Source organism: Arachis hypogaea, chromosome 5, assembly GCF_003086295.3.
Source record: "Arachis hypogaea cultivar Tifrunner chromosome 5, arahy.Tifrunner.gnm2.J5K5, whole genome shotgun sequence".
In the NCBI taxonomy this organism is placed as follows: domain Eukaryota; kingdom Viridiplantae; phylum Streptophyta; class Magnoliopsida; order Fabales; family Fabaceae; genus Arachis; species Arachis hypogaea.
Window position 1 is genome coordinate 36,380,490 of NC_092040.1, and position 24,340 is coordinate 36,404,829.

General features: G+C 32.0%; 3 protein-coding genes and 1 long non-coding RNA gene across 29 annotated transcripts; 3 read left to right on the top strand and 1 right to left on the bottom strand.

The window, feature by feature from the left end:
• The first annotated feature begins 8,890 nt into the window (after nucleotides 1-8,890).
• LOC140184891 (uncharacterized) lies at nucleotides 8,891-11,350 on the top strand. The gene is made up of 5 exons (XM_072238085.1): nucleotides 8,891-9,192; nucleotides 9,635-9,695; nucleotides 9,806-9,934; nucleotides 10,018-10,260; nucleotides 11,171-11,350. Exons 1-5 carry the CDS (start codon nucleotides 8,891-8,893, stop codon nucleotides 11,348-11,350), a joined length of 915 nt encoding a protein of 304 aa, XP_072094186.1.
• Nucleotides 10,938-14,214, bottom strand: LOC112801230 (dynamin-related protein 4C). Of its 23 annotated transcripts, none has more exons than XM_072236331.1 (9): nucleotides 13,990-14,214; nucleotides 13,833-13,884; nucleotides 13,131-13,636; nucleotides 12,645-12,730; nucleotides 11,907-12,098; nucleotides 11,738-11,804; nucleotides 11,554-11,643; nucleotides 11,393-11,452; nucleotides 10,938-11,252 (listed from the first exon to the last, which is right to left on the bottom strand). In XM_072236331.1, the coding sequence occupies exons 1-4, from the start codon at nucleotides 14,023-14,025 to the stop codon at nucleotides 12,716-12,718; spliced, it is 609 nt and encodes a 202-aa protein (XP_072092432.1). In that variant the 5' UTR covers nucleotides 14,026-14,214; the 3' UTR covers nucleotides 10,938-11,252; nucleotides 11,393-11,452; nucleotides 11,554-11,643; nucleotides 11,738-11,804; nucleotides 11,907-12,098; nucleotides 12,645-12,715. The 23 variants fall into 23 exon arrangements, with proteins under 23 accessions (XP_072092432.1, XP_072092442.1, XP_072092427.1 ...); XM_072236341.1 differs by having other exon boundaries at nucleotides 12,645-12,761; XM_072236326.1 differs by having other exon boundaries at nucleotides 13,131-13,639.
• Nucleotides 14,193-16,246, top strand: LOC112801229 (uncharacterized). The gene is made up of 3 exons (XM_025843849.2): nucleotides 14,193-14,965; nucleotides 15,069-15,718; nucleotides 15,802-16,246. Exons 1-3 carry the CDS (start codon nucleotides 14,956-14,958, stop codon nucleotides 15,976-15,978), a joined length of 837 nt encoding a protein of 278 aa, XP_025699634.1. The 5' UTR covers nucleotides 14,193-14,955; the 3' UTR covers nucleotides 15,979-16,246.
• Nucleotides 16,247-17,276: 1,030 nt separating this feature from the next.
• LOC112801232 (uncharacterized) lies at nucleotides 17,277-20,080 on the top strand. Of its 4 annotated transcripts, none has more exons than XR_011881562.1 (6): nucleotides 17,277-17,386; nucleotides 17,591-17,667; nucleotides 18,535-18,661; nucleotides 19,099-19,222; nucleotides 19,332-19,440; nucleotides 19,612-20,080. It is a non-coding gene; the product is annotated as an uncharacterized lncRNA (long non-coding RNA). The 4 variants fall into 4 exon arrangements; XR_011881563.1 differs by having other exon boundaries at nucleotides 18,535-18,656; XR_011881564.1 differs by having other exon boundaries at nucleotides 17,312-17,386; nucleotides 17,552-17,667.
• Nucleotides 20,081-24,340: the final 4,260 nt, after the last annotated feature.

Consider the following 24,340-nt stretch of genomic DNA (forward strand, 5'->3'; position numbering starts at 1 on the left):
TTGGTCATTCCACAAGTGGGGCATGGACATCCTCGGACCATTCCCAATATCGCTAGGCTAGGTAAAGTTCCTTTTGGTAGCTATCGATTACTTCACAAAGTGGATAGAAGCATAACCACTTGCAAAAATCACCTCGGACAAGGTACAAAAGTTTATTTAGAAATTTATTATTTGTAGATATGGTTTACCAAGAGAAATTATTTCTGATAATGGCAGGCAATTTAGTGATAAAAAAATCACCTCGTTCTTAACTAACATGAATATTAGACACCATTTTTTCTCTGTCGAGCACCCACAGACCAATGGGCTCGCAGAGGCGGCTAATAAAGTGATTTTGCAGGCCCTTAAGAAAAAATTGACCGAGGCTAAAGGTCACTGGGCCGAGCTTATACCAGAAATACTGTGGAGTTATAACACAACTCCTCAAACCACGACAAAAGAAAGTCCTTTTCGCTTAGTGTACATATCAGAGTGCGTAATCCCTTTGGAAATCAGCCAAGGCTCAACAAGGACCGAACACTTCAACGAGAGTGCCAATGAATAATCTTGGTGTGCCAAAATTGACGTCGTCGAGGAAGAACACAATTACACAGAGCTAAGACAAAAGTTAATGCAACTAGCTATGAAGCGTCAGTACGACAAGAAAGTCAAACCAAGGATCCTTAAACAAGGAGACCTAGTGCTCAGACAACTAGAAGATACTCGGAAGCCACCAAGCCATGGAAAATTAGCAGCAACATGAGAAGGACCTTTTTGGATCGCCAAAGTGATCGGGAAAGGTGCCTACTGCTTAGAGACATTGAACGGAACAGCCTTACCGAATACATGGAATATTTCGTCACTTAAGTACTACTATAGCTGATCATAATGTTGTAAGAAGCAGGATGGCCAGGTACTCTTTTTCCTAGCCACGAGGTTTTTCCCTAAGGAGGGTTTACTCGGGTAGGTTTTAACGAGGCCGACCACCCTGCAAACCTCAAACATGAGGAACAATTCTATCTGAATAAAAGCATACATTTACTATATTATACAGTTGTATTCTAAACATACTACAAACCAACAAGCATAAACGTTGGAATCATAAAGCATATCATAGCAAAGCCATTCCGAAACCATAGTTCGGACAATCAGTCATTAACGTCGGAACAAAAACCGACATAAGTTTTTCAAAAAACAAAACACAAATCCAAACTACTTTCTAATAAGACATCAAACAGGCAGTGGAACATTCTCATCATGATCCTCGCCAGCCTCATCTTGAACCAACTCTCCGTTAATAACTATCTTCGTCACATCAAGTTGACGAACATCAAACCCGGGAAAAAACAGCGACACCTGAGAAACAGCTCGGTCGAACCCTGAGGTAAACATTTCTATACCTTGATCCTCCAGCTCATGAATACGGGCAGTCATCTCACCTTTTGTCTTGTCATTATCCCTTATCTCGGCCTGAAGAGACCGAATTTGATCCTGAAGATGACCTACTTCCTGCTCTTTCTCCTTCAACTTTACAGCAATATCGGTAACAGCATCTTCCTTCTCCTTCATTTTAGTCGTGATGTCAATAATAACACCCTCCTTCTCTTTCACCAAACGCTCCAGAGCAACAAACTTATCAACATCAACAAGTTGCTCGGCTCCGAGCAATTCAGTGGTACAACCAACACACAGTAGATGAGCAGCAACAACCTGATAGGGCAATATTAAACCCAATCAAAAAAACAAAAAGAAAAGAGAAAAAGAGAGAGGAGAGGGAAGAAAAAGAGACAGACGAAAATTACCTGAACATATTTACCTAAGGCTTCCACCCCGGCACGGCGGGTAAGCACCATGTCCCCAAGAAATTGGGAAGCCCTATCAGAGAGATCGGCCAGAGGAAATTGATCACTCCACAAAGAATGAGCATTCATCCCAGGAATGAAAACCATGGAGTCTACGCTGATGATCAAAAACCGATGTTGAAACCTCGGTATGAGCCTTACCCCCGTCAGACAGCACCTTCAGCGAATTATCAGACTCGTCCCTTTTTCTTTTTGAAGAACCTGGTTACGCAGTAGAGAAAGCAACACCCTCCTCACCAGTCTTCAAAAACGCAGAGGTACTCACACCTTTCTCTTTTTTCTTATCAAGGAAAGACTGAAGCCTGGACGAAGTCAGATGTGGAACCCGTCCTCCTACAAACAAACACAAACAACATCAATTGTCAAGCAATAAGCTAATACTAAATATGCACACACACATATATATATATATATATATATATATATATATATATATATATATATTACCTATATAGTCCTCAACCCCTCCCTATCATTCTCTTTTTCAAAATTCAACATCTCAGAGATCGAAAGGCACTCTCCAGTAGCAAATTTTTTTACCAAAAAGTCAATAACCAAATCCTCCTCCTCGGTCCTATAAGCCTTGAGAACTTGCATAGGCTCGAAACACCAATAAAGCGGATATCTCTCTATCAGCTCATCATCAAGATAAAAAGGGTATTCAGTCTCTATAGATCGGACTTTGACGAATAGAAATTTGAAATTTTGAAAAGAAGACTTGTAAAGAAGGAATATAGACTGACCAGGAAAGCTACTCACACAAACCCATAAACCCTTTCGAACTCCCTTGGACTGAAACAGAAAAAAGAAATTCCCAGGAGAAGGAGAATATTCAAGAAAATCCATCAAACAATGATATGCCTTCAGAAACGCCCACGAATTCAGGTGTAGTTGGAAAGGGGCACAATTTAGCTGAGTCAAGACGTCGCATTCAAAAGAAGAAAAAGGAAACCTAACATACAACTCAGAGAAACAAGGAGAATACATATAGAAGTTTCCCCAATCTCCCCTGCGCTCACAAACCCTATCCTCACTCGAGCAGGAGAGAAGTTCGATAGCAACATTAGAACCATCCTTAGTCAATTTCACGGCACGAAGCTCTCGAAGAGAATCAGAACTACAGTACAAAGAAGCACGGGTCTTAACATCATCATGTATCCAATGATAAAGATTATCTTTTTTAACCTCAACAACTTTTTGCTTTTCCTTTGACCTTTCCTTTTCCATTATAGACTAAATTACGACAAGATACATAAAAAGAGTAGAAGACGGAGAAGAAGAAAAATCTAACATTTGAAAGTCATTTTTGGTCAAAATCAGAGTAAAAAGGAGTGGCTTTTTGAGACATTTCCAAGAGAAAAAAACAGTAAAAGCCTATTACAACCCACTAACTAAGTGGGAAAGCAAAAAGACGAACCATTAAGGGACTAAGGGTCAAAAACGGTTCAGATGCAGTCATTAAGTGAAATAACTGCAGCATGTTTTCCTAAAAAATGGGGAAAAACACTTCTTTGAAGCCAATAATTAATCATTAAACCATCTTTTCAAAATTTACAGATTGCGAACCACGAGGCCTAACAAAACGCAGTGTGGAGCTTGGGGGTTGCCAAGACCGAGATATAGGTCGACTTAAGCTCAACTTGCTAAAATAAAAACCCAGGCAAGTCAAGCTTGGGGGCTATGTACTGCACCCTACAAAATTGGAACCTACACCCTATATCTCGGCCATGTCAGCCACGTTAAAGAAGCAGGTAAGCAGCGGATAAACATGATAACAATAACCACCCAAGAATCTCAGCTCAAACCGAGATTTACTCCAACAAATCATTAAACGGATTCAACCCAAAATTCTATAAAACGACAACTGCTGAAATCACCAAGGGCATCTAGACTACACACACTAGCACTTCGTTCCCATACTCGTATATTAAAAAATATTCTTTACTAACTTGAGTGTCGGAGTCCTTTTTGCAGGTACCCCTCTCGGTCCGTGTTCAAGCAAGGTGTTCTCCATCACAGACGCGGTTATCTCACCAGTAATACCTGGAGCCCGACGTATAGCACGGAAACCAATATCCTTGCACGAACAGAATATGAGTGGCGAGATGCAATAATTTTAGTAGAAAGTATTAGGATAAATTACTATAGGGTCGCGCTATTGAATTGAAGCGCCAAAGGTAAGCACTAAATGTTCTGATCAAGAATTTATCCTTTAAAGTATAGCTCGTTATTATTCAAAAGGCTCCTTCTAAAAGATCCTTGGGTGAGCTACGTACTCTTCAAAAGTTTCACTAGTGTTTTAGACCTGTAAAAAAGATTCCGATCAATTAATCAATCTTCGTAAATATTTTTTAGGATTTTTTTAAAAAATGAATAAAATTAAATGCCTTTATCACCTTATTTGGTTTGTATTTTTATTGTTACATAATGGTTGGTAACCATTATGTACCTATAAAATTCATGACATGCGTCGGTATTGCAGAAATGTTTGGGGTTAGTTATTTTGATAGGGTAAAGTGATTTGAATTTCAAAATTTGTTTCAAGATGTAGCATTATGCATTCAAACTATTTCAGTACTTATTATTATAGATTATGACAAAAAAAATTTATAAAATCAAACTACTTTTATAAAAAAATTATATAAAAAAATTTTTATAAGTTAAATTATATGTAATAAATATTTAAATAAATAAAAATAAAAATAAAAATTAAAAAGATAAACGATAAAAATTTAAAATTAAATAAAAATATGTATATAATAATAAAATATTTATATAAATAATGTTATAAAATTATTTTTAATTATAAATTTAATATATTTCTTATAATTTTGTCAATCTATTTGAATTATGTTATTTTATTAATTTTATTTTTTGTAGAATAAAAATCTAAAAAGAGATAGAGAATGAGAGAAAAAAATAAAGAAAAATGAGAGAATAAGTTTGTTAATTTTGGAGTGGAAAGATTTTATTATAATTATAATGAAAGAATGCCGTATGAAATATTTTAGTTTATCAAATTAGTAATATAAAATATAAATATAAAATATAAAATATATATAGAGTGGAAAGAATAGAGAGAAATAGAGAAATGGAGAGAGGTAGATAAGACAATGTAGGAAGAAAATTTATTAATTTTGGAGGAAATATTTCATTTTAATTTTAATGAGAGAATGTCATGTGATATATTTTGACTGTTAAATTAGTAATATAATATAGCTATATTTTAATTTTTAATATTTCAAATTCAATTTTAATTTTAATTTTAATTGCAATTAAAAATGATCATATTATATATTTTGATTGCTAAATTTATAATTACATTGATAATAATATATAAAAGAGATAGAGTGGGTATAGGAATAAGAGAAATAGAGTAGGTAAAAGAACGAGAGAGATAGAGAAAGAGAGAGGGAAAGGAGGAGAGAACTCTTTAATTTTGGAGGAAAAATTTTGATTTCAATTACAACGAGAAAGTGACATGTGACACATTTTGGTTGTAAAATTAGTAATACACTAGTATTTTTACGCATAATAATATTACGAGAACATAAGTCTTTTAAAACTACGTCGGTCCTGACATTATAGATTATGCCACAAAAAATTTATAGCATTAAACTACTTTTATAAAAAGATCGTAATGGACAAAAGTTCTCGTCGGCTAAGAATACCAGGGTCCCTGTAGATAAAAAACAAATAAATAATAAGTTTTTTAGTTATTATTTTTATATAAAAGACATTAATTTTTTACTAATAATTAATTTTAGAGTAAAGTATATTTTTTATCCCTAAAGTTTGACAAATATTTTAAAAATATTTCTAAGTTTTATTTTGTTTCAATTTTGTCTCAAAAGTTTTCGATTTGCATCAAATATACCACTAACGGCTAATTTTTCAAAAAATTTAAGACCGATTCAACAACAATTTCATAAGAACAACCGCTTAACACAAGCAAATCAAGCATAATTTTCATGAATTATTGTTAGACTAGTCTTAAATTTTTTGAAAATTTAGCCGTCTATGGTATATTTGATGCAAATTGAAAACTTCTGGAACAAAATTGAAACAAAATAAAACTTAGAGGTATTTTTGAAACTTTTGCCAAACTTCAAGGATAAAAAGTATACTTTACCCTTAATTTTAATATTCATTATCTAAAATTTGAAAGAATTTAATGTGTATACTTTTATTTTTTATTAGATGTTAACATTACTATATTTTATACATTTAGTAACATTTTTTAACATTTATTAAAGTGTTAGTAATTATCATAAATTAAATATTAAGTAACATTTATTCATATATGTTAGTAAATATATTTATTTTTTAAAAACTTCTTAAAGTGTTACCTATTGTCAATTAAAAGTCCAAATAAACAAATCTTCGAGTAAATTCCTATAATAGTCTCTGAGATTTGGGTTGTTACCCAATGTGATCCCTGAGATCCCAATTGCACCATTGTAATCCTCCAGATATGGCTCCGGGCAACACAATAGTCCCTAGACAGCTTTCCGGTGATGAGTCATCACCGACAATCTGATGTGTCACAAAGTTGCCACGTTGGAGAGCCAAAACGTTGGCATTTTGGGTTGGCGCCCCAATTTGGTAAAAACATCGTCGTTTGACCCAAAATAAAAATATGAAACGAGCTTGATAAAAAATACACCCTACCTTCACTTGTCTTCTCCACTTCCACCATCTGTCTTTTTCTTTTCTTCTTCCTGCTCTCTTCATGAATGCCACTACCTTAGGGTTCCATTGGTGAGGTTGAAATTCTTGCACTCAGAAGACATCAAAATTAGGTTTTACTTCATCGTTCGTTTCCTCCTGCATCAGAAACAAGAGGTTCTACCGTTTGTAAAGGTAAATTTTTTTATTCTTTTTTTTGCAATGCATGCTAATTTTTGTATATGTTTGTGTTGTGAGTGTGGTTGGGATTATGATTTTTTTTTCTGTTATTATGGTTCTAGGATTTGATTAGGTTGGGATTTCATGAGATGCTCTGCTTGAAAATCATGCTCTGTTTCATGGTCATGAGTGTTCTGTTTGATAAAATTCTTATCTGTTGATGTATGTTATATGAGTAAATACTGCAATGAATTGTAATGTAGACAATAATATAAATACTTTTGCTGCAGTTGTCCTGTATAATATATAATTTGTCTAATTTAGTTCTTATGTATAATGATGAGAATATTTAAAAGATCTATTTTACTTAAGCCACTTTAATTTTATTAGAAGATTGGAAATAAATAGCAACATGTTATCACAAAAGTATACTCTTTATTAAGTTTGTAGAAGATGTGATGTTATGAAACTTGAAACATACATATTCAATTAAAAATTCCGTGTCTAGGAGTCAATATTGTATTTGTCTTGTACTAAATAAAGTGACTATATCCTGCAAATAATTATGTAAATAAGACAGAAAAATCTGTTTGTGTACATGTATTATTCTTTTTATTTTTTTATTGAATAGTTAGTGTAAATAAGACAGAAAAATCTATTTGTGTTTATAGTGATTGTCAAGTAATGGGTTTTGAATTTTTTTTCAGATGAAAGAGATGTTGGATATTATGTTTCATCACGGGAGTGATTTCAAAGAAGATCAAGAAGGAACAATGGTATATTATCCGGATAATAAGGCTTATTTAGGTGACCTATAGATGTGGATACGTTAGATGTCTTCTATCTGAAGAACTACCATAAAAAGCTTGGTTATGATGAGATAAAGTAATGCTGGTGGCAAGTTCTTGGGAAAGGTTTGGAGAATGGACTAAGAAGCTTGAATAATGACAAGGAGATAAGAGAGATGGTGAAGTGTGCCAAGATTAATAACGGAGTTATTGATGTATATTTCGAGCATGGAGCATCACTGCCAAAGGTTTTGGAGGAAAATACACAACAGAAAAAGAATTCTCCAAGATTAACACAACCATTACCACCAAACACCAAAATTGCCTTAAACACTAAAGTTATACAACCACCGTCAACAGTTTCAAAAAATCAAAATCAGACCAAAAAATCCATTAACAAAGTCAGTGGAGCCAAGCCAAACAAATCCACTGGTAGCATCCAGCCCACAAAGCCCATCAAGACCACCAAAAATACCAAAATAGATAAAACCAACAAGTCCAAACAGCCCAACAAAAATAGTATATCTAGGAGACCTTGTACAAGGTCTGTTGCCAGAGGATTTCAAAGCAAAGTTTTAATAATGAGATTCCTTTCGGGGTGTCTTCTGACTCTTATGAGAGCGCAGAAGATAGCATTTTTAAGCCAAATCTTGATGAAGACAGCTCTTCCAATTCAGATACTGGGGTGAAGAATGTCAACAGTGGGAGTAGGAGTAGGGTGAACAAAAACCAGAACGAGAAGATATTGAGAAATGTTGGTCCTCTAGCTAAAGGAAAGGAGAAGATTCTGGTCGAGGATGATGCATTTGCGCAAGGAGTTAGTGATAAAGAAGTGGATCTTGGTTTTATTGGTAGTTTTGCTGAAGGTGTAGAATATCGTCTAGATCCTGGAGCTGACTCGTATCGTGCCAATTCATGGCACTCAAAGGAGATGAAGACTCCTCCAAATTCGGAAGATGAACTAGAAGAAGACATAGATTCTGATGATGCATGTCCAGTGTTTAGGAAGGGTGCAAGATTTGGTGAATTGCATCTTGAGGTGGGTATTAAATTTGGCACAAAGTGGGACTTTAGAGAAACTGTTAGAGAGTATATAATTCAAGAGGGTAGGCGCATACGCTTGGCGAAGAACGATAATATAAGGTGTAGAGCAGTTTGTAAGATTAAGGAGTGTCCTTGGGTGATTTATGCATCAAGGGACCATGAGGACACTTGTTGGCAGATCAAAACCTTTAATGACGACCACACATGTTCCAGGAAGATAGAAATAGGGCTGCTAATAGGAATTGGGTCTGCAGCAAGCTTATGAAGAATGTCAGAAAATATCCCAACTTCAGACACTACGAAGCTACAACCTATTTCAGAACATGTTTTGATTTGACACTAAACAAAAATTCAATCTTGAGGGCTTTGATGGATGCTAGAAGTGTACTGTATGGTGATGAAAAGGAACAATATAAGATGGTGAGGGACTATGGCTTGACTTTGCTAAAAACCAATCCCAGTTCAACAGTGCAAATATGTGCCAAACCTCAACCAAACGGAGAAGTTATTTTTGAGAGAATGTATGTGTGCTTAAGTGGTTGTAAAAATGGGTTCAAAGCTGGCTGCTGTCCTTTAATTGGATTAAATAGAGCATTTCTGAAGACTCAATTTGGTGGACAAATTCTGTCAGCAGTTGGACAGGATACAAACCATCATATCTACGTCATTGGGTAGGCAATTGTGGAGATAGAGAATAGGGAGAACTGGAAGTGGTTTCTTGAATTACTGCATCTAGACTTGGGACACTACAAAGAAAATGGCTGGTGCTTTATATCTGATATGCAAAAGGTAACCATGCATATTCGACAAATATTAATCCTATTATTAGTTAACTGTTATTGTTGTTATGACAATTATGTTGTGAATGAATTAATACAACTTATTTGGCTGAAATGTTATTTGATCCTTTGTTAGTATGTATGCTATGTTAGTGCAGAAAGATTTCATTTAGTTTGCAAGTTATTTGACTGAATTGTTGAACTTATAACTTGATAGTATGTATGCTATATAAGTGCACAGAGATTTAATTAGTTTGCAAGTTATTTGCAAGTTATTTTACTGAATTGTTGAAGTTAGAACTTGATAGTATGTATGCTATATTAGTGCATATAGGTTTCATCAGTTTGCAAGTTATTTGACTGAAATGTTGATTGGCATAGCACCTATTATTGTTGTTAACATGTGATAGTTACTATCTGTGTTGTTTTACCATTGTACATAGTTACTATGGGTTATCAATTTAAACGTCAGGGACTATTATGTGTACTCGTGTTAAATGTGAAGGACTATTATGGGGAGGGTGAGTTTATGTTAGGGACTGTTATGGTGATCGACCATGATTCGCAGGAACTAATACACTATGTGTCATTAAATGACCATGATTGGCAGGGACTAATATCAGCAGTGCTAGAGGTGATGCCCAATGTGCACCATCGTTTTTGCGTCTGGCATTTGTGAAGAAATTTTAACAAGAGTTGGAAGGATTTACAACTAAGGGGGATTTGTGGGAATGTGCAAGGGCAAAGACTTATCAAGAGTTAAGGGATGAAATAGACAAGATAAAAAGACTGAATGAAGATGCATGGCCATATTTAGATAAATGGCAAAGAGATGCATGGGCTAGAAGCGCATTCAGCCATAAGCCGAAGTTGGATAGCATTTGTAACAATGCATGCGAGGTGTTCAATGCAAAGATCAAGGATGCAAGAGCCAAGCCCATTATAACATTGTTGGAGGAGGTTTGAATGTTCATAATGCGGGCCATAGCCAAGAACAAAGTGAAACTAAACAATCACACAGGAGTGCTCACACCGGTTATAAAGTGTCGATTGGAGAAAGTTAGAAAAGAATCTAAGAATCGGAAGCCTATTTCACTACTAGAAAATAGATTAATACAGACAGATTTACAAACACATTTAGTCTTTATTACAGACGGAATTTTTGTTACTGACAAAATTACCGACGGATTTTGTCCCTCTGTAAAAGCTCCATCGGAAATTATTTACCGATGGATTTTTTCTGTCGGAAAATTACCAACAGATTTTTACCAGTTACCGACGGATTTTTCCTCTGTAAATTCTGCATCCATTTTCCGAAGGCGACGAACTTTTCGACGGATTTTCTGTCTGTAACTATAGACGGATTTTCAGACAGATTTTTCGTCTGTAATTACAGACGAATTTTCAGACGGATTTTCCGTCTGTAATTACAGCCGGACTTTTTTCTGTAATTACAGAAGGATTTTCAGACAGATTTTTAGACAAATTTTTCGTCTGTAATTTGAACTTTGAAAAATTATTTTACACTCTGATTACAGACAGAAAATCCGTCTGTAAATCCGTCAGTAAGGTAAAATAGAATTTTTTTATTTTTCTAATTACAAAATAAACTTATTTTCATACAAAATAAATATAAATTTAATAGAAATTTTTATCTAATTTGTATTCGAATATTTATAATATTTCAAAAAATAAACAAATTTATCGTATTATCAAACTTAAAAAAAAGTACTATAAACAAGCAAGTCAATATAATTCAAAACATAAACAAAATGTATTGATCATCAACTATAATTCCTAGTATATTGTTCAACCATACTAAAACTATCAGCTATAGTCTTCAGTGTCATTTTCATCCTCATTATCATAGCCCTCATCCGAAGACATTGAGGGTGGCGGCGATAGCGGTGGTAGTGGAACTGCACTAGAACTACTTGACTTCACTTGGACTCCTAATATAACAGAAATTTCAGCAACTGTTGCTCAATTATTTAAAATGATGCATGGTTACTTGAAAGAAATATCAAAAAAGGAAAAAAAAAGAGAATAATAACAATGTGAAATATATAATCAATATTGAAATTTCACTCACCCCAGGAATATCTGTTGGGCTTATCATCAATATTTGTGACGGTAAATCAATCTTGGCAAACTGCAAAAGAATATATATAAGAATTATATATATATAAAAAATATGAGAAAAATATTGAAGAGAAACTAATGAGTTAATTTTAATTTATGTGTGCAACTCACCACTTTCTGCTAATTAGAAGACTATATAAGTCAAGATTGTTGTACTCAGAAACATGGAAAAACACAGAATCTGACTTCAATTTCAATACTCTGCTTTTCAAATGCATATGAATATATATAATATAAGAAATCCTTTACAATGGATATATGGACTGAATCTGCACATCTGCTGGAAACAATTTACATTTTTCTGAAAATATCTGGGATTGTTTTTTAGCAATGGACTCTATCAACTGTGTATCCTTGGCTACCTGCTCATCAACACCACCAGAAACAGAATATAAAGCAAATGTAAGTCAATTCAATATGTGCAAACAATAATAACTGAAAAAAGAAAAAAAATACTACTTAACTAGTAACAATCTCCCTTCTGAATTATCAGCCTAGATAGTTGCCTCCACGAGATCTATCTTTGATGGCACTTTAAGCCACATAATATGATAGAAAAAATGATTTTTTTTTGTTTCCCATCAACTGAATTTGTACCTTGTCACTTGATTATTTGTGGCTCTTTCTGCCTTCAGCACTTAGCTTAAAATAACTCACTCCCAAAATCAAGACAAGAAATATGATGTTAGCTGAAAATACAATTAAGACATCATAGGATAATCAGAAGAATTAAAATTCACACTACACTGTATCTACCTACTCAAATGCTTGTAAAGAAAAGAATAGCCAATACTTCAATAGGTATCCCATAAACACTAGATAGAATTCGATGTGAACAAAGACAATAACAGAAACTAACCGAAAAATGAACTTTCTACCAAAAAAACTAAAAGAAGGTATGTGTAAATGAAGAGACAAGGAATAAAGGATAAAAAAAATAAGGAACAGAATAATTAAGTTATCTTTAAGCAATGAATATAATGGAAAAAAGAAACATAGAAATAACAGAACATTATACTCAAGCAAGTCACAAGAAACCAATCAGCTCCAAACTTGGACATACCACAGATTTATTTTCTTTTGCTACTATATATTATTTAAACAATACATTGAAATCACAAAGTAGTCACAAAGATAGCTTGGATAATGAGTAATTAGTAGCCATTTCAAAAATTTTGAGTAATGATAATGGCAATACTTACATTGAATTATAGCTGTCTCCTCATCACGATCAATGACATCCCTTTGTAAGTTTTGTTGAGAAAAAGGTGACTTAGCACCTAATAGCCTTTTGCAATTACGAGGACCAAATGTCATATCTTGTTAAATAGCCAAGAAATCAACACAAAAGATTTAATAAATAACGCATTACATAGGCTAAAGCATGTTAACATTATTAACACTGTGAGTGCCGGTCATGTTTATATTCATGCAATTTCTCGTTCAGGTTAATGAAAACAAAGTCAAGAGTTTGTTTTCATATTTCAATGTTTTCTAATTTTAGGATTTTGTGAAAGATAAATTAATAACAAAATATGACCAAGAGCGGGGCTTAGCAATAATATAATATTCTCAAAAGAAATAAATCAATATCTTGTAGAACATTGTGCAGTATAAATAAATGAAATTATTAGCAATAGCATGTGAGGATTGCTGGAAAACATGTAGCTAAAGTGGAAAAAGCATACCAAATTCAAAAATGCAGTCATAGCATCAGCAACACAAGTCAGATTCACAGGCAACTTATCCAACTCAGATAAATTGTAAGTCAGCTTCTCATTGATTTTCTTCACAATTTCGGGCAGAGTTTTGGATATGATCATGCCTTGAACTTGAACTAGCCTCTGTGCCAGAACAGGAACACCAACAATGGATTTGTCAATCTTTGAAAGCATTAGATGAGACTCAAAAAGCCTCTCTTCTTCAATCCTCGCCTCCTCATAAGATTCATCGCCAATCCTGTTCCTGACACAGACATAACCAAGACCAATGTTAACATCATCAGCAGTTACCTTCTCCAATAAGCCTTCAGGAGACTTATCAGCCTTTGTTACAACAACCAAGGTTCTCAAACCAATTTTATCCACAGACTGAGACATTCTTATGGAACCGTGTAAGCTTATAACCATAATTGTACTTGTACTTGTTCCTAACTTGGAGAAGAGCAAAAAGACAGTTGTTGAATCTGCCAAATCTGCTGTAAATGTTGCCAAAATAAAAGTGTAAGAAAATAAAAGAATGCCAAAATTAATAGTTTCCCAAACAACAAAAGTGAGTCAGTGAAGAAAAACAAAACACATTCTTGTAATGTAATGTATCGTAGAACAAAGGGATAAAAATGAAGGTAAAAGACATCACAGTCATTGTATCAAACATGTGGTGATCATTACCCCAAGTGGTGACAATACAGAAGGTCTTCTCCTTCTGCACTTCCAAACACTCCTACCAAATAAATAAATAATCAGGGACTTTAGAAATGAATTAGAATTAGTATTCATAATTTCATCTGAATCAGAAGTGAAAGCGTGAAGCAGCTGAGGTGTTCACCTTGTCGAGATCCTCACGAGAACGAGAGGTTCTCATAGTTCTTGTACTACTTTAATCGAGTCTCGTAGTACTTCTATAGCTGTGGTTAAGCTTCACCCATGGAATCCGTTGTATATCCTTCCCATGGAGCTTCAGCACAACCACACGCAGGAGGAGACAGAGACCGGCGACGCAGGAGAAAAAACAGAGAGTTATGGGTTTCAGCCATGGAGGAAGGAGCGACGTTTGAAGGCTTACGAGAAAGTGAGCACGACGGAGGCTTTGAAACGGAGGGAGCATCGATGGAGGGAGCGGCAAAGCAGGGATTGGGAGCGCGACGAAGTTCTGGGATTAGGGTTGGAGGCAACGAAGCTCTGGGGTTAGGGTTGGATGCGGCGGCAGAGGGAGCCCGTGCGACGCAAGGTACGACGGAGAGAGATCTGTGACGCCAGCGGCGGCGACAGCGGGGGAAGAAGCTGGTGCGATGGAGAGAAGAAGCAACTCGGTGACGGAGAGAGGAACAAGATCATTTGATATGGGTGGAGTGTAAATGGATCTAGTGGATAGAGATAAGATTAAGGTTATCTCAATATTTACCGACGAAAAATTTAAATTACAGACGGATTTTTCGTCTGTAATAATTTAATAAAACGCACCATTTTCTTCTGCTTAATTATAGACGGATTTTCCGTCTGTAACCATTTTTCACGGAAAAAAATTAATTTTTTCGACAGAATTATCGACGGATTTTTTTTTCCGTCTGTAATTTATGCTAATCCATTTTTTTGGTTTTCCGACAAAAAATTCCTCTGAAATTCTCTCTGTATTTTCGCGGGATAAAATTCGTCAGAAATATCCGTCTGTAATAACTAGTTTTCTAGTAGTGTTTGGATAGGGGACAACGGATACGAAAGGTTTGAGGTGCATGGACACCCAACTAATCATGTGGTGGACTTAGGAAAAAGACTATATACTTGCCAATTTTGGATGCTTACAGGTTATTTGCATTGATATAATAATTGTTTTTGTGCTATAGTAATAATCTGATTAATGGTATATGACTAAAATCCATGATTTTTGTGGCTATTGTTTGTATGCAGGTATTCCTTGTGTGCATGCATGTGCTGCACTGTCTCGAGTTAACAAGCCATCAGAAGACTTTTGTCACCACTTGCTAACAATGGAGTCATATAGGGAAACATATAATCATCATATTAATCCAATTCCTGGACAACCATTATGGGAGCATGCAGAAGAATGTAACAGGCCACATGCACCAAAAATAAAGAGGAAACATGAAAAACTACAGATGAAAAGACGGATGGATACTAATGAGAAGGGTGGTGGAGGATCTAAAAAGTCTAAAGCTGATCCCAAGCCTCAGAGTAACAATGGAGATAATGTTCATCTAAAGAGGCAATTGGGCCCCTTTACTTGCAGTTTTTGTGGTGATAAAGGACATACAAAGAGAGGTTGCAAGAAGAAGAGAGCTTGTGATGCTGCTACGGCTGCTGTAGCTGCTGCAGTTGCTACTGCTACTGCTGAGGCTGATAAGAAGAAGAAAAATGAAGGAGGTGCGCCTGCATCTGAGCAGCAACTTCAGCAGCCTCAAGATGATGGTGACCAACGTGATGGAGATGACAATCCTCTTGTGCAGTCTACTGAGATTGCACCAGTCATTTCTGATGCACAACCTGTAGAGATAGATATATCTCAGCCAACTGCTTTTGATGTAGAAGATTCTCAAAAGGTAACTTCCTATTTACATTTCTTAAATTTTTTGTGATTCAAGTGAATCATCATTTATGTGTAATGTAAATTTTTTCTATCTAGGATCATGGAATAAAAAGGTCTTCAAAATTATCACCAAAGAGAAGATCCTCTTCACTAGCAACTTCTGTGCCAGTGAATCCCATGCACGGTGCTAATTTAGGAACGGCAACAAGACTTGTCAATTATATGAAGTTCATCCCAACTCCAAGATTTAAGGCTCTAAGAAAGAAGAATTGAAGACTTTAGCTTAATATGTATAGGACTTTCTGTTTTGAATTTAATACTTTTTGCTAGATAAAGACTACACAAGGAAAAAACAATCCTTTATGTTTTGTTGTAAAGTCCTCCCTTTTGAGGCAACTTTGTTTAACATGCTCATGATAGTTGGCTGCCCTTTGTGTTATGTGGCTAACTGTGTTAAGTTGAACCATTATCTTAACACACTTATCTTTTAAGTTTGAACTATTATCTTAATACAGTGCTGGCCATGGCTAGTTTTCAATCACTTATGTTGCCTTCTTTAGTATATTATTGTTTTCATTAATTGAGTTAGCCAAGTTTACATTCCATCAACAAGCACCATTCAATAGTTTCTAATACCATAATCATATTATCATTTTTTTACATATTGTTCATTCAATGAATACAGGGTACATACCACCTACTCTTTTAACTCATGCTTTACAATACAGGATAACAATTAACACAATCAATACAGACACAACTAATACCAACAATTGGTTAACCAATATTTTATTCCAGACATCTTCTAATCTCCCAAGCCTCCAATCAAAGTTCATCTTTACTTCATGATTATCTTCATAAGATTCTGGTTTCTCAACTGGTTCATCTTATCCAGTATCTGCCCACACAAAAAGCCTACACCATCTCTTTCCACTTGTCTGTAATCAAGCAAACAGATAACATGCTCAAGTTTCAGGAAAGAAGAACAAGAGAAGAACAACCAGTTAGGTAGGAGCAATCATAACAACACAAGTAATACTGATAACTCACATTATAATTGGGACAACCAAAAAATAGTTTATTTGGGTTTGAATCTGTCCCAAACCACCTGAAAACTGGCCGGCAGCCACAACCACTCCATTCTGGCACCCCGGATCTTCTGCTCCTGCTTTGCGTTCTCCTCCGATGGCCACTGCACAGTGAACTAATAGAGCTTCCAACTCTAGTGCTTCCACTACCCATCATGGATATTCACTTCCAGTTTCAGGAACAATAGCAACAACAAGAATGAGAAAACAACGATGAAGAAGAAGAAGAAATTAACTTACTGAACATTTGGGAATTTAGGGTTAAATATAGAGGGAGGGACCACATTGGATATAAATTGAAACTATGCCAGTTCAACTAGCCGTTGGCACCATCCAGCGTGACAAAATGAGGCCACGTCAGCGTCTTGATGATGACTCATCACCGGAAAACTATCCAAGGACTATTATGGTGCCCGGAACTCGAGAATTACAATGGTGCAATTGGGATCTCAGGGACCACATTGAGTAATGACCTGAATCTCAAGGACCATTATGGGTATTTACTCCAAATCCTCATGCTCGGAAGATAGAAACCACTCGAAAGCGTTCTCACTCCTTACACTGTGAAACCACCTATCTCGCACCTCTCCTCGGTAAGCATTTTCTCGACTTCTCAATTCATGATTCAAATTCCCGATTCAAATTCAAATTCAAATTCAAATTCAAATTTTCGATTTGAAATTCTCAATTCAAATTTTCGATTTCACTCTCCATTTCAGTAAGCATTTTCTCTCTTCTTTAATTTTTTTTATTCACAGAATTCTTCAATTTCTCAACTCTTACTGATTTCAATCCAGATCTGAATTATCGCTGCTTATTGTTGCTGCCTCTGCTTGCCACGTTAGTTATCGTTATTGTCATCGTCATTGTGCAGGTAGACCATCCGTTGATCCTCAATGTGCTAATTTAAGTTATGAATTCATGACAGATTGCTGATTATTTTTCGTGGTTCTTTGAGTTGTTAGGAACGAAAAAGCAATATATCTTCATCACATGAATGGTAGTAATGTATGTGTAATTTAATTTGATTCCTGCAGTTGTCTTTTTTTACTCACCGATTGAATTTTTTATATATATTTTGATGATTTGGTTCCTAAACATATAGTGATTGTTGCTAGCATCATGCATTGCATTTTCTAAAATAATTTGGAGTAGCTACTTGTAATTTAGATAACTATAGTCTTGTGGGAAGATGCATCCTCCTTTAACGTTACACAAGCACCCAATGTGCACTAAAGTGAGTTTATTTGCTAATCAATTGTTATTTTTGGTCATGTGTTTAAGATATTGTCCTGTATGTATTACTGGTATGACTATTGCTATGATTTGATTTGTGTTAATTTTCCTATGACGTGGATAATAGTTAGTTAGTTGTAGGAGTTTTGTTCCTAAACACAAGACTTCGGTTGCTTAATATGTAGTGTAAGTAAATTTTACTTGCTAGGAGAGCAAGAGAAAGTTTATATTTTGTGTGTTGACAGAAATCATATCTTAGGCTGTATTTTGATAATTAACTATTGCTAGAAATCACATTTTTGTGCAGATTATTGAGCTGTTCCAGAAGTGTCATGTGAAACACGTTGTTGTAAAATTCTTTGGTGAATGTAGACTTGAAAATAAAGTTGGATCACTGTTTTAGATAAGAAGTGAGCATTTCATATATATATATATAAAGAAATTGACCCCCTTTTTTAATCTTGTTTTTCCATGGTTTCTGATGATTATGGATGTGGTCTAACAGAGCTCTAAAGTGAAAGGCCAACTTTGAAGAGAGCAAAAAGTTTAAGGAACAACTTTGAGCTTTTAGGAAAGAAAATGCTGTTAAGTGGCAGTCATTAGACCACATAACTTGGCACCAAGTTGGTATGGTACATATTTTGTCCCTTTCAAAAGAAGAATATATGGTCATATGGTGTATCAAATATTGTTTACTTGCTGTATTGATGAATTAATTTGTATGTAGCTCAATTATTTTACCTTTGACCATGAGCATAACATCTTGTTTAGATTCTACCTGAGAGTTCAAAGTTCTATTAAGATCATGAATTGAGAATTTATAATGCCGATTGTTGGCATGATATATCTGTTGCTTATGACGATTGAGGTTGATGATGTATTAGTTGCCTTAAGAAAATATCTAATAAAAAGAGACATTTATCAATTTTGAAATCTTGATGTATAGTCATATACTTTTGATTTGTATATATTTTTATATAAGTGAAGACTTTTTGGCATCCAATACCATGACATAATCAAACATAGGATTTGTATAAATTTCTTAATGATTTAAAGTTTGAGTGAACAGAGCGTGAAGTTTTTCTAAGGCTTGCTAATTCAGAGGTACCTTGGTGCTTTCATTACTTGTCATTACTTTTGTATCTCTTGTGCATTCTCAAGTGTCTTTGAACATTGAAGGAAGCAAATACACGGTATGCATTGTTATAGTTGTCCATTTGATGAACATCCTCTGTAGTTTCCTTTTATTCCACCAGAGATTGTGGTCAATTTTGTAATTCCCATATTGTAAACAATTACTAGATTGACATGGTACGAGGAGGGTCTAGAAGTTATAGATTGCGAATGAATCAATCCAAAGTAGAAGCTGAGATACATACTTTACGTGATAGAGGTTTGCTGATGCAGGCAAGTATTGTTCTCTGACCTAAAGTGTATCTTTTTATTCATTCTGCACACCATAAACTTCAATTTATTTTGATTGTCCTTTTTTAAAATTGGCAATTTTATATTCAGGAATTGTGAGGCTTTGATTATATTCATGTTATTTCTCTTACTTGCTTATAACTATGAACTCAGGGAGGTTGTGGCTGATCTTAAGGCAGCTGGTGCTTCATGGATTCAATTTGATGAATCTGCCCTCGTCTTAGATCTTGAGTCAAAAGAATTGCAAGCATCTACTGCAGCATACTCGGAATTTGCGTGTTCTTTATCTGGATTAAATGTGCTTATTGAGACTTACTTTTCTGAAGTGCTCGCTGAGGCTGACAAGACTCTCACATCTCTAAGTGGCGTCACAGCATTTGGATTCCATTTAGTCCGAGGAACTAAGACTCTTGATTTGATTAAGGATGGATTTCCTAGTGGAAAGCACCTCTTTAGTGGAGTGGTTGATGGAAGAAACATCTGGGCTAATGATATATTTGTTTCTTTGAATACATTTAGAGTCTTGAGGGTATTGTAGATAGAGATATATCACAATTACACATTCTATGTAAAATTTTGGAAGACCTCTGCAGTTAATATAGTCATATGATATCCTTTTTTTGGGAGATCTCTGTAATTATATGAAAAATTGATTTATTGGACTAATTTTAATATTTAAATATCTTGGGTTTAATTTATAAAGTGGGTGTAGAATATGTAATTGAAAGAAAAAAAAATTTAATTCAACATTTTGTGCAATTAAATATTACTAAAGATCTATTGTAATATTTTTATTGTTAATAAAGAAGATCTTTTGTAATATTTTTTAATATTAGTGAAATAGATAAATTGTAACATTTGTTAGAGTATTGCTATAGAAGATTTATTATAACATTTTTTAAGTATTACAAAATATATCTATTGTAATATTTTTTTAAGTGTTACAAAAAATATTTATGGTAATTTTTTTTAAGTGTTACAAAATATATCTATTGTAACATTTTTTTAAGTGTTATCATGAATGGTCTATTGTAACATTTTTTATAATATTACTATAGAATATCTTTTGTAACATTTTTACTAAATGTTATTAAATCTTTAGAAAAATGTTAGTAAAATTCTTTAGTAACATAGGGTATATTTAACATTTGTTAAAATGTTACTAATATACATAGGTAACATTTTAATATGATTTGGTAATATTTTTTAAAGATTAGTAAAAGTCAAATATGTAGTAGTGTAAGTCTATTGCATAAATAAAAATAATTAGTTTTTATGCTTGTTATTTAAAAATAATATTTTTTCTCTCTATATATAAAAATATAATTAGATATTAGCATAAAAAATTTATATTAATAATTATAAAATTAATTCAAATTTATTTTTCTAAAACAATTAAATCTTGGTTCTAACTTTTAATCATAATATTAATATTTTCTTTAAATTATATGTAATACATATTTAAAGAAAAATAAGTAAAAATATAACTTAGAAAGATAAGCAGTAAAAATTTAAAAGTAAATAAAAAATATGCTTATAATAATATTTTTTTATTTAAATTATATTATGTTATTAATTTTATTTTTTGTAGCACAGAAAGGTAGAGAAAAATAGAGAATGAAAGAAAAAAGAGAGATAAAGATAAATAAGAAAAATGAGAGAGGAGAGTTTGTTAATTTTGGAAGTTAAGAAAAATATTTATTTTAATTATAATAAAAAAATATCCAGTGACACATTTTGATTTGTCAAATTACTAATATAAAATATAAAATATAAATTATATATAGAGTGGGAAGAATAAAGAGAAATAGAAAAAAAAAGAGAGGTAGATAAGAGAATTTAAGAAGGAGGTTTACTAATTTTTGAAAAAAAATATTTTTTCTAAATTTTAATAAGAGAGTGTCATGTCATAGATTTTAGTTATTAAATTAGTTAGTAATATATAAATATAATATATAATATAGCTATATTTAAATTTTTAATATTTTAATTTAATTTGAATGTAATTAGAGAATATCATGTTATATATATTTTGATTATCAAATTTGTAATTAGTCATTGATAATAATACATAAGAGAGATAGAGTAAGTAAAAGAATGAGAGAGAGAAAAAAAGAGAAAGAGAGAGAAAAAGAATAACTCTTTAATTTTGGAGAGAAAGATTTAATTTTAATTATAATAAAAAAGTGACATGTGCCACATTTTTATTGTAAAATTAGTAATATATAATAGATATAATAGATAATAAATCTAATATAATATAATATAAGGATCTAATTAAAAAAACAAAGACTTAGTTAAAAATTTAATAAAACTATAGGACTGACAGAATAATTAAACCTATTTTATCACATATTACAAAAAAAACATAAGAATAATTAATTTATCTTTTGACTATGGTAGGTAACTAATAAAAATTCAGCCAACATCGGTCAATAATAAAAAAAAAGTACAATACCAATTCACAATTTTTTTTTGAAATTATTCGTTTACCAATTTTCTTTTTTCTTCCTTCTAAAATGTTAATTTTACTTACCACCACAAGCCACCTGCTTTTACCATCAGCCATTATCGTGGTTGCCAGCCACTACTTTCGGCGGCTACTGTTGTTCTCGGACACCAACTACTGGTCATTTTAAATTTTAAATCTCAAATTTTAAACTTTAAATTCTAACCCTTAAATATTAAATTATAAATTTTAAACACTAAATTTAAATTATAAATACTAAATTTTAATTTTTTAATTAAATTTTAAATATTTTTATTATTTTTAATTTTGAAAATTTTTAATTATAAATTATTGATAATTTTATTGGCTAAAAATCGTTAGTTATCAATACTTTTCAATTATAAATTTTGAATTTTTAAATATAAATTGTTAACTATTTTTGTCTTCCCTTTAATTACATTAGCTAAAAATTTGACTTCACTTAACTTGATGGAGGACAATATAAAATTTTAAAAGTTAAATGAAACATAGAAATAGAAAAAAAAAATACAATTTAGTGATTTTAATTAAAATAAAGACTAAGTAGTGGTTTTAATTTTTAAAATCAAATAAGTTTGGTTAAAAATGTTATGATTACTCTTTTGTCAAAGTTTTTATGCCAGTTAAAGTCACGTTGAAAAAAAGATACCATTATAAAGCAAGGTATATATATACTAAGAGTAGGCACGGACTTAGTAACAACAATAGGGGCAATTTTTTTTTTAATTATAGTTATATATAATGTGTTATGTATTTCACTTTGAATTTTAAATAATTTTACTATAAATAAATTAAATTTAATTGGCTAAAGTTTCAGGTTTACTTTTTTATCGTTTTATTATTTTGACTATTAGTTAATCTAATCAAATTTAGTTCTTGTGCCGTTAATCATTTATTCTTGTAAATCCTCTTCTTAGCTTCATATTTTCAATTTTTTCCTTTCTATTTTTTATCTAGTGGTCATCTTCTCTTCATCAAAAGATAAATTTTAAATTCTCCATATTTTCTTTATATAACTTTTTATGTATCTTCTAATTTTATTATTTTTTAATATTTTTAATTATAAATTTTAATTCAAGCCATTATAATTTAGGTATTAATTTAATTTTTCATTCTCTTCATTGGCTTTATATATTTTATTTTATTCTTAATTTATTCATGTGTATCACTTATTTTTTTTATCTTTTATTCTATTATATGTACTTGCATATTAATTTTTTTATAAATTGATTAATTTACAAATTTAGAATATATTCTTTTATTTTCAGAAATAGTAATCAAAAAATATTTTAATTATAATATATAATTAAATAAATGCATAAAATCTTTCATCCGACATTATATCAAAATTAAATTAAAAATATATAACAAATTTAATTATTTTAAAAATAAAAATTTTATAAATTAAGTTTTTATTATTTTACATAAACATACTTTTCATATACAAATTTAATTTTTCTAGTATTTATAAATAATTCTAGTTTCAAATTATAAACACTAATATATCATTAAGCGTTAACGTGCTGATTGATTTAATCTTTATTATTAAATGTGTATAAAAATAAATAAAAATAAAATTAGTTAGAATAACAAGTTATCTATAATTTAATTAAAATATTTTAAGTCTAAATTTTAAAAATAATTTTTTTCATAAATTATATATAATGAATAATATTTTAAGAATGAAAGTGTTCACTAACTCTTTTTAATTTTTATTTCTCTATATAATTAATAATGTTCAACAAAATTTATTTTAGTATACATATTTTTGTCTTCACTTTTAAAATTTTTTGGTCCGTCACTAACTAAGAGAATATATAATTGTCTGTATTATTATTTGAAAGAAGAGAAAAATTAAGATACCAATAAATATTTAATTATCATTTAAATGTAGAGCATGTTGATGCTAAAATTTAAATATAAATAAGACATAATTATATTGAGTTAGAAAAAATTATTAGCACAGATTTACAATAACACAAGCTAATTTAGAGTAATATTTTAAATTAAATTCTAAAAAATTATAGTAAGACAGTTTAATAATTAACAAATTTTAATTATTGAATTAGTCTCTAATCTTTAATTTTGTTAGACATATTAATCATTATGTCAAATTTTGATAATAAAAAAATAAGACAAATCAGTCAACATAATAATTCTTAAAAAATTTTAAAATTCTCATGCCAGCTCCTCCATACATATATATACACACACGAACACTTTAATATAGAGACTAATTTATTTAAAAAATAAAATTTTGGGGATTAACTTAGTTTTTAAAATTTGTTGAAAACTAAAATATTGGACTAAAATTTTCTTAGGAACTAATTTAAGGGTTACTCGTTAATTTAATTACAATAAGATTATACATTCTGTGAGAAATTAAATTAACTATAGT